The 9,052-nt window shown below is 54.6% G+C and overlaps 1 protein-coding gene across 1 annotated transcript in view; it reads left to right on the top strand.

Annotated features, from left to right (window-relative positions):
• Positions 1-3,146: 3,146 nt before the first annotated feature.
• Positions 3,147-9,052, top strand: part of LCTL (lactase like) — a 38,656-nt gene continuing 32,750 nt past the window's right edge. Inside the window, exons 1-7 of the mRNA XM_077128285.1 lie at positions 3,147-3,246; positions 3,793-3,932; positions 5,372-5,535; positions 6,221-6,308; positions 6,536-6,645; positions 8,102-8,230; positions 8,324-8,419. Of these exons, the coding sequence (XP_076984400.1) occupies positions 3,815-3,932; positions 5,372-5,535; positions 6,221-6,308; positions 6,536-6,645; positions 8,102-8,230; positions 8,324-8,419 (705 nt within the window). The 5' untranslated portion in view covers positions 3,147-3,246; positions 3,793-3,814. The remainder of the gene's footprint in view (positions 3,247-3,792; positions 3,933-5,371; positions 5,536-6,220; positions 6,309-6,535; positions 6,646-8,101; positions 8,231-8,323; positions 8,420-9,052) is intronic.

Here is a 9,052-nt window from a genome sequence, read left to right as displayed (position 1 = left end):
CCAAAATGGTTCTTTCTTAAAGGGCTCCAGTAAGCAACCCCACTTTGAATGGGTGGAGACATATCTCCATGGAAACCACCTAATCACAAGTTACCATCCACAATTGAGTGGGTCACATCTCCATGAAAACAATGAAAAAGATCCCAACCAGCAGTATTGAATGAGGATTAAAGAACTTGGCTTTTCTGGGGTACCCGACAGTTTCAGTCTGCATACTTACCTACTACAAAACTAAAATAAAGTCAACCTGAAAACCTCTTCAGTAGAAACCCAGAGCTAGAGAAGCCTTCAGATAGCTAACGCCAGCCGCCTCATTTTTCACAGAGGAGGCAATGAAGGCCCAGAGCGGGCAATGACTAACCTAAGGTCACACAGCAAAATTAAACCTTGTCTCCTCTCCTGGTCCTGGGGCTTGTCCCCTTCAATCAGGGCTGGGCAGGGCTGAGTAGGGCTGCAGGTCTGTGGTGTAGCGGATAAGGCCTGAAGGCCCCCTGGAGGGAAAAGACCAGCCTCTGGGGCCAGGGAAGAGAATTGCTGGGCCCCGCTGGGCCTGCCAGATGGACCCTGAAGGAGCATATGGCCCAGGCTTCACCTCAGTCCCAGACAGCAGAAGTGCCTGGCACAGGATTCCCCAGCCAGCTCCTGGAAAGACCAAGGCAGCCCTTGAGTCTCCTTCCTCTACTGCCCCCTTGAGTAACTTGCTCGTAAACATCCTGAGGTTCGGGGTGGGGGGCTGGGCTGGCCCAGTGCGTCCCTGAACTGCCCCTCTCCCCTTTCCCAGACCTGCCTGGCCCCTGCGCCCTCCCTGGGACCGGAGACCAGAGTCCTCACTGGCTTTAACCACGTCAGTCCTAAAAGTCACAGAGCTCAGAATGCGGCTGGGGCTCTGCCGGCAGAGGGCGCCCCACCTCTGCAGCCCCCTGTGGGAGGGAAGAGGAGGAGGTATGGGGGGCCGAGAGCCAGTCATTCCACAACACACCTGCTCATCGGCCAGCATCTGGCCTCCAGGGAAGGGTCCGGCCCTCAGGCAGGGCCTAAGCCACCCATGGAGTGTGTCTGTGGGGCGGGGGGCGGCACCCAGCTCTGACACCCACCATCCTTCCAGCCAGAGCCGCACACGGAGCCTGTGGGAGGAGAAGGAGGCATGAGAAGGTTTTGTGCACAGACACCCCTTCTCCACACAGCCCTGGCCACGCCAGGCTGACTAGGCCCCACCCACAAAAACATCGATCCCAGGCTCAGCAGGAAGGGGGCATTTTTTAACCATGACATCAGCTCCTAAAGTTCTATATTCCCTGCCCACCTGAGCTCACAGCACAGAGTCCCCCAGAGGCTGTCAACTTCGGGAGGCGGGCAGCGTGCTCTGCAGGGCCACCCTGCACAACAGAGATAGTACACTGCATGCCTTAGACACTCCCGGCGGCCCCACCCACGGAGAGACGACAGCACGCTCACCCTGAGGATACCCCTTACCTGGGCACTGCAGGCCAGATGAAAGAGGAAAGAAGGTACCAAGCTCCGAGGTCCCCAAACACACCCCTGGGCCTTTGGCTCATGCTGTTTCCTCTTTCTGGCATGACTTTCCTTCTTTGTGTCATCTAACAAACTCCTACGCATCCTTCAAGGATCATGCCCAATGATCCAGCCCCTGCAGCGTTTGTTTGCCCTTTGGCTGTAGCCCAGCTCACCCTGCATAATACTTAGCACCAACTCCCTACATCCCTCTCCCCCCAGCTCCTCCCACCCCTTAGGCCCTGAGATCCTGGAGGACACAGACAGGCCAAGCCACATTTTACTCTGGTCCCCAGAGCCTCTTGTAGCTCTTGGTGAGGACTCAAGAAATGTTTGTAGAGGAAACAATGGAGGCAGACTGATTGGAATTCTGTCATTAATTCCCTCATCCATCCAAATGTATTTGCTGAGGAACCCAGCCCTGGCATGCGCTTCCAGAAGCATCTTCTGACCCATGAATAAGGCTGGGAATGTCAGCATTTTGGGGAAGGGAGCCTCGGTGCAGGCTAGTGATCAGGTCCAGAAGGGAGCTGGTTTCTGGGCAGCACAGCAATACACACCTCCTTGCTGGGGGCCAGAAACAGCACCCATCCCACCCCCACTCCCCAATAAGGCTAAAGCTGCTTCAGCAGCCCTGCCTCAGGGGTTGTTGCAAAAAAATAAATGAATCAACACATGAAAAAACCTAGCCCATAGGAAGCACCCAGTAAATGTCAGCCATTTCTAGCACAATTGATCTGAATGTCAGCTCACATTGCTGAGTGCCAGCTATGCACTAGGCATTGTGTCAGCTCTGGGGATGCTGCATGAACAGAGTAGGTACAACCCTGCCTCTAAGGAGCTGACCAGCCAGCCAGGTTGACAGATGTACAGACAGCTGGCATGGAAGTGCAGGCTGGAGGAGAAAACCTGCAGCACCTAACCGGGCGGGGAGGCGGGTGGTGAGTGGGTCTGGGAAGGCTTCCTGGAGGAGGTGCTGCCCACCCAAACTCTGATGACTGAGCAGAAAGGGTTGAGAGCCTCCGTGAGGGCTCAGCTGAAAGCAGGAAGGCTGGAGATTGAACGAGGTGATGGGGGACTGCAACAGGGGAAAGGCCTTTTTGTCAGGGGCAGCCAACTAAAACAGGGGTTGAAGGGACTGCAGTGAAGGTCAGACAGTGGGGGAAGGACTTGAGCAGCTTGACTGGGGGACAAGAGGTGCTGAGCCTCCAGGAGGGTATGTTCCAGCCAGAGTGGTGATGGAATGAGTGAGTGAGTGGACGAATGAGGGACCCAAAGAGAGGAGGGCAAGTTGAACAAACCAACTTTACCTCCTGCAGTGACTTTTCTTGGCAGCAGGGAGAGCTAGACTGACAGACACGGCCTGGGATTCTGACTGCTTGTGCTGCACCCCACGGCCTGCCCCTTGAGCTTCGCAGGCCGGGAAGGTGGGGGCCTGTCCACTCAGCTGCTCCTCTGCCCTGGCGTGGGGCTGCTCTGGATGCCCAGGGTCAGGACAAGCTCTCCGGCCGCTGACTCAGGCCCCGCAGGCCAGCTCAGCACTCCCGCCCGGCCCAGCTGAATGGGGCTATTGTAGCTCTTTGTAGGGGGGTCAGGCCCCGCCCCTGCCCAGAGCCTTCCGTGCTGTAGGCTCTCTGGCTGCAGGGGGGCTGCGCAGACCCCGGGGGTCAGGCAGAGCGAGCTCTGGCCACGAGCTGTGGCCCCGGCAGAGCCTGCGACCAAGGACATTCCTGGGTGAGCTGGCAAGGCTTGCCACACAGAGGGGGGCCCCCATGGGAGGGAATCTCTCAGACCGTCACAGCATCCCCCCCGCTGGGTGGGCACTGGGGAGGGGAGTCCGTCCCGCTGCACGTGCCACAGTGTGGAGGTGTGACTGCTGCAGGGGCGCTGGGTGACAGCTGACCTCCCCCACTGTGGAGCTTCCCAGAGGCAGAGGTTGTTTCCCATTTGGTTAGCACCCCTCTCGGGACATGGGTGGGGTCCCCCCCCCATTGGACTGAGGGCCCAGGGAGGGCGAGGAGGGCTGGTTTGGCCATCAGACCTGGAGCTCTCCATGCCGAGCCTTTGTCTCCTCACCTGTGTTTACCATCGGGAGTTCTACCTGGGGGTCCAGCCTCAGTCTCTGCTGGCAGGTCCCAGCCAAGCCGTGGGCCAGCTACTCCCAGCAAAGCCAGTGCTCCTCCGGATAAAGCCCCCTGCCCTCCCCCACCTCGTCCTATACTCCTCCCCTCCTGACTTTTGCCCTGAAGCCCAAGGATCTGTCAGGTGTGCTTTTTCCAGGTATGGGGGAGGGCCAGGCACCATGAAGCCAATGCAGGTTGTCGCCCTTTGGTGGATGCTACTGCTGGAGCCCAGGCTGGGGGCTGCCAGGAAGGACCCACTGAAGAGGGCCTCCTTCTACTATGGAACCTTCCCACCCGGTACGTCCATTCCTCTGTTGGTCTGTCCATCTGCCTGTCAGCTTGCCGAGAGGTTTGTTGTGTTAGCCTCCAGACTGGTGGAAACAACTCCATGTAGTTACTCTAAAATGAAAGCAGCTCATAACAAATGTTTTAAATGTCACTAAAATCTACATAGACAGCGAGTACTAATCAGAGGTAAAATTACGCAAAAATTTTTTTTAAATGTTTTGTCCTTGGGTTTTGGTTTGCTAAAGCTGCTGGAATGCAATATACCAGAAATAGGCTGGCTTTTACAGTGCGGATTAGCTTACAGATTTGGTTCTAAGGCTGTGAAAATGTCCAAATTAAGGCATCGACAGGACGATATCTTCTCTGGAGAAAGGCTGCCGGTGCCTGAGATGCCTCCGTCACCTGGGAAGGCACGTGGCCGGGTCTGCGGCTCCTTCTCTCCATTTCGTGGCTTTAAGCTTCCGGCATCAGTGGCTTCCTCTCTGAGCTTCCGTGGGTCTGTCCTTGTCGCTCAGCTTCTGTGAGCTCTCTGAATTTCATCCCTTTTTTTTACCTCTGCTTGTGTTTTGTCTTATTATAAAGGACTCCAGTCAGAGAATTAAGACCCACCTTGAATGAGGAGAGGCATGTCTCAATTAAAATAATCTAATCAGAAGGTCCCACCCACAGTGGGTCTACACCCACAGGAACAGATCAAAAGAACATGGCCTTCAAGCCCTAGAGCTTGGGGTTCACCCCTATGAAGCTTATTCCTGCAAAGGATAGGCTAAGCCTACTTCAAATTAGGCCTAAGAGTCACCCCCAGAGAACCTCTTTTGTTGCTCAGATGTGGCCTCTCTCTCAGCCAACTTGGTAGTTGAACTCACTGCCCCATCACCCACCTCACGTGGGATATGACTCCCAGGGTGCAAATGTCCTTGGCAATATGGGACATCCCAGAAATCCTGGGATGAGCCAGGACCTGGCATCATGGGATTGAGAAAACCTTCTTGACCAAAAGGGGGAAGAGAGAAATGAAATAAAAGAACGTTTCAGTGGCTGAGATATTTCAAACAGTCAAGAGGTTATCCTGGAGGCTATCCTTATGCATTATATAGATATCCTCTTTTCAGTTTATGGTGTATTGGAGAGTCTGGAGGGAAGTTCCTGAAACTGTTGAGCTGTGTTCCAATAGCCTAGATTCTTGAAGATGATTGTTTAAAGGTATAACTTAAAAAAAAAAAAAAGAACATGGCCTTTTCTGGGGCACACAACAGCTTCAAACCAGCACATAATGTATTATATCTTCCCCAACAGGCCCCCCCAGGCTCCCGCTCCTAAGAAGACTAGGCCCCAGGGAGAAAAACAGGGTCGGGGGAAGGGACCTGCCCCATGGCCCTGGAGGCACAGCCCAGAGCCCTGGCTCTTGGGGGGAGCAGGAGAGTCCCAGCTTGGGGTGTTCTTTTCAGGCTTTTCTTGGGGCGTGGGCAGTTCTGCCTACCAGACAGAGGGCGCCTGGGATCAGGATGGGAAAGGGCCCAGCATCTGGGACGCCTTCACGCACAGTGAGAAGGGGACGGTGCTTGGGGATGAGACAGCAGATGCAGCCTGTGACAGCTACTACAAGGTCCAGGTGAGTGACACGTGTGTGCGTGTAAGCGTTTGCATGCACGCATAGCTGAGCTACTGGGGAGAACAGGGGACAAGGCCTACCCAGTACTCTGCTCAACTCTTCCAGCCCAGTGCCGTCAGTAAACAGGCCAGGGGCGAGAAACAGGAGATTGAATGCAGTCCTCAATGTGGCTAGAGCAGATGGGGCCGGTGGAGACTGGAGGCTGTGGAGCCAGAAAGGAGGCGAAAAGGAAGACCAAGAGATGGGTGGATGTAGGGCTGAGAGCTGAGCCCCAGGGCCTGCAGGCCAGCTGCCAGGAGCCCTCACTCCTAACTGTGCATTGGCCCCCCTGTGGAGGGAGTGGAGACCAGCTCACGCTCGGTCCTTCCGTTCAGCAGCATCTACTTTCCTCTCTGGATTAAATTCTGGGTGGGGGTGGGGGTTGGATTCATCACCTACAGTTATGGGGAACACCCGATGGACTTCTCAACATGACTTGATCTTGTGCATCTTGACTCCCAGCATATCCCCAGAATGAAGGGGGCAGGTGGCATCACTCCTATGGTAGAGATGAGGGAACAGCCCCTTCCTTCCCTCTGGAGCTGTGGATGGCAGAGAGCCTTGGCCCTGGGGCTCAACCCCTTCCCTGCACTCGCTTCCCAGGCCCTAGGTGCCCATGCCCTGCCTCCCGCCTCTGTCTCTGCAGGAGGACATCGCTTTGCTGAGGGAGCTGCACGTGGACCACTACCGATTCTCCCTGTCTTGGCCCCGGCTCCTGCCCACGGGCATCCGAGGTGAACGACGGCAGCCTCTCCCAAGCCCAGGCGGGCCCCTTGGGGCCACAGCTGGCTGGGTGGGATCCGCGGGGGGAAGGAGGCAGCTGGGGACACTCACAGGTTCCGCAGGTGACTGGCGCCCCCGGGAGTAGCTGTACCAGCTCCCTACAGAAAGCCACAGGGCCAGGAATGCTGCCCTTCCCTTCCGAAGGCCGAGATCAAGGTCCTTTGTGATTTCCCTACAGCTGACCGTGTGAACGGGGAGGGAATAAAATTCTACAGCGATGTCATTGATGCCCTCCTCGAGAGCAACGTCACCCCTGTGGTGACCTTGCACCACTGGGACCTTCCGCAGGTGAGGGGCTGCTGCAGGAGGATGCCTGGTTTGGGGATTTGGGTTGGGGGGCCCAGGGGCAAAGTCTGGGATCTGGACTCCGGCTCAGGACCGTAAGATGTGAGCGAGCGAAGCCAAAATCTCTCCGACTTGCTCCTGGCGGGGAGCTCATGCTGGCTTAATTGATGTTTATGATTTCAGGTGAAAAGTGTGGCTTTTGATGTTTTCCAAATCATTTGGCTTAAAATGATAAGCAAACAAACAAAAATCCAAAATACTATAAAGAAACGCCTTTGAGTACGATTTGATGACTTGGCATAATTAACCAACTTGGTTAGTCTTTCTTCCCTCCATTTGCACTGGCACCCACCTCGCCCCATAGCAATTTCCACAGTCTCAACATGCTTAAGAGCATCACTACCACACGTGAGTATTCAAGCAATTTTTGTATTCATTCTGCAAGGCCCCCCACAGAATCAGGCTGAGCATGGACAATTTTCTGTGACCTGGATAGAGGGCCTGGGGGGTGGGGTTGGGGTCAGAGGATGGAGAGATGGCTTCAGGGAGGCTGTGGGGAGAAGGTGGGAGTCCATCAATGCTTTGAAGGGTTTGCATATAAGGTTGGAGGAAAGGGTGAATCTTGGGAGCTTGGCAAAGAGGTGGAGAGAGTTCGGACAAGCGGTCCTGCTAGTCCGGGGAGCAGGTGAGAGAGGGGGAGGACAGAGGTTGGAAGAGGAGGTTGGGCTCAGACTCAAAGGCCTCAAAGACCGAGCTAAGCTAGCTGGGGTATGTTCTGTGGGAAGCCTGTAGGTTGGGGACGAGGAGGCAGAGGCGGCTGTAGGGAGCGGAACTGGATGCCATGCTCCGGACTTTTTCTTGGTTCATCACTTTCACTAACCTTTCCCTTGAGCATCCCTTCAGTTCCGTCAAGGAGAACACAGTCGGTAATCTCCAAGGAATAACAAATCTTGGGAAAATCTACCTTTGTTTGGGAGCGGGCTCTCAGCTGAAGGAAGCAGAGCCCACCCCCACGACAGAGACTTCTGGGCGGATTCTGACACCTGCATAGCCCTCAAAATTCAGATCACAGCTTTCACGCCAAGCATCATCTCATTTCTTCAGAACTTATGTTCAAGATTCCTTCCCCATTATCAGATTTCTTTCCCCCGATGATTTTTAAGTATTCAACACATCAGATTCCTTCCAAGCATGAATGTCAAGCTTTATCATCCTCCTGTTCAAATATATTACCCAGTTTTTTCTCCACATTTAAGTTGTTTTATGCTTTATCTCTGCCACTGTCTTCAAATCTTCAAACCAAGATCATGCATCTTTGCTCTCCTCTCAAGGTTTTCTAAGCCTCCTCTATAGGTGTAGTCACCCACGTTTTTCCTACACAGTCAGCCGATGGGCTCCAATAGTATTCTGGAGAAGGACTCTTCGGGCACCTGTTTCTCTTCTCCACTCCTGTTTGCAGCTGCTGCAGGTCAGGTATGGCGGCTGGCACAACGCGAGCATGAGTGGCTACTTCCATGATTATGCCAATCTGTGCTTTGAGGCCTTTGGGGATCGGGTGAAGCACTGGGTCACTTTCAGTGATCCTCGGGTAAGCTGGGGTTTCTCTTCAGGTGGGGAAACCTACTTCCCTGCTCCCTGTCACTTCTCCTGGTCTCATGGTCCCCACTTGCTGTCCCTACAGGCAATGGCAGTAAAAGGTTATGAGACGGGCCAGCACGCCCCAGGCCTGAAGCTCCGCGGCATTGGCCTGTACAAGGTGGCGCATCACATCATTAAGGTGAGATGGGCCGGTGGGTCCTTCTGGGAGTGAAGGCTGGGGTCAAGGAAGAGATGACCTCCAGTGTCAGCTCGGCCGGGCCCAGAGGTCCACACCTGAGTCAGACTTTAGCCTTTCCACCTCAAAGCCAGCATGTTCCACAGCACCTCTGCACAGCTCACGAGGACTCCCGGAGGGTCCTGTCATCCAGCCTCTGCTGGGCGCTGCAGTCCAAACGATACAGTGGCTTCCCTCTAAGAGCTTACAGTTCAACCCAAGGAATGGGACATATCATGTGAAAATGTGTCACCTGTAGGTCTACCTGTCTTGTGAGGAATTGTGACAGGAAAAAGGGGAGAGGGAAGACTGTGAGCTGGGGGCGAAACGCTTCAATGAATGAACTAGAAGTGGCTGGAGGTGGGTGAATGCCAAGAGTAAGAAGGGGTGAGGAGTGGCAGTCTGAGCATGGACTTCAGAGGACCTGGGGTTTTTTAAAGGAGGAAGGAGAAAAATGTTTAGAAGCAGCAGTAAAGGGCAAGGCAGTCACTACCCTTCTAGGCCCTAAGGTGCATGGGGTGTGAGAAAATAAATGCACTCTGCTTAAAAGAGCTACCACGGAGGTGGTCTTTATGGGCAGCCAGGGGTGGGCAAGAA

This window comes from Tamandua tetradactyla, chromosome 14 (genome assembly GCF_023851605.1).
Source record: "Tamandua tetradactyla isolate mTamTet1 chromosome 14, mTamTet1.pri, whole genome shotgun sequence".
NCBI lineage: Eukaryota > Metazoa > Chordata > Mammalia > Pilosa > Myrmecophagidae > Tamandua > Tamandua tetradactyla.
Note: the sequence above shows the minus strand (reverse complement) of the source record. Positions and strands in the feature narration are given on the sequence as shown.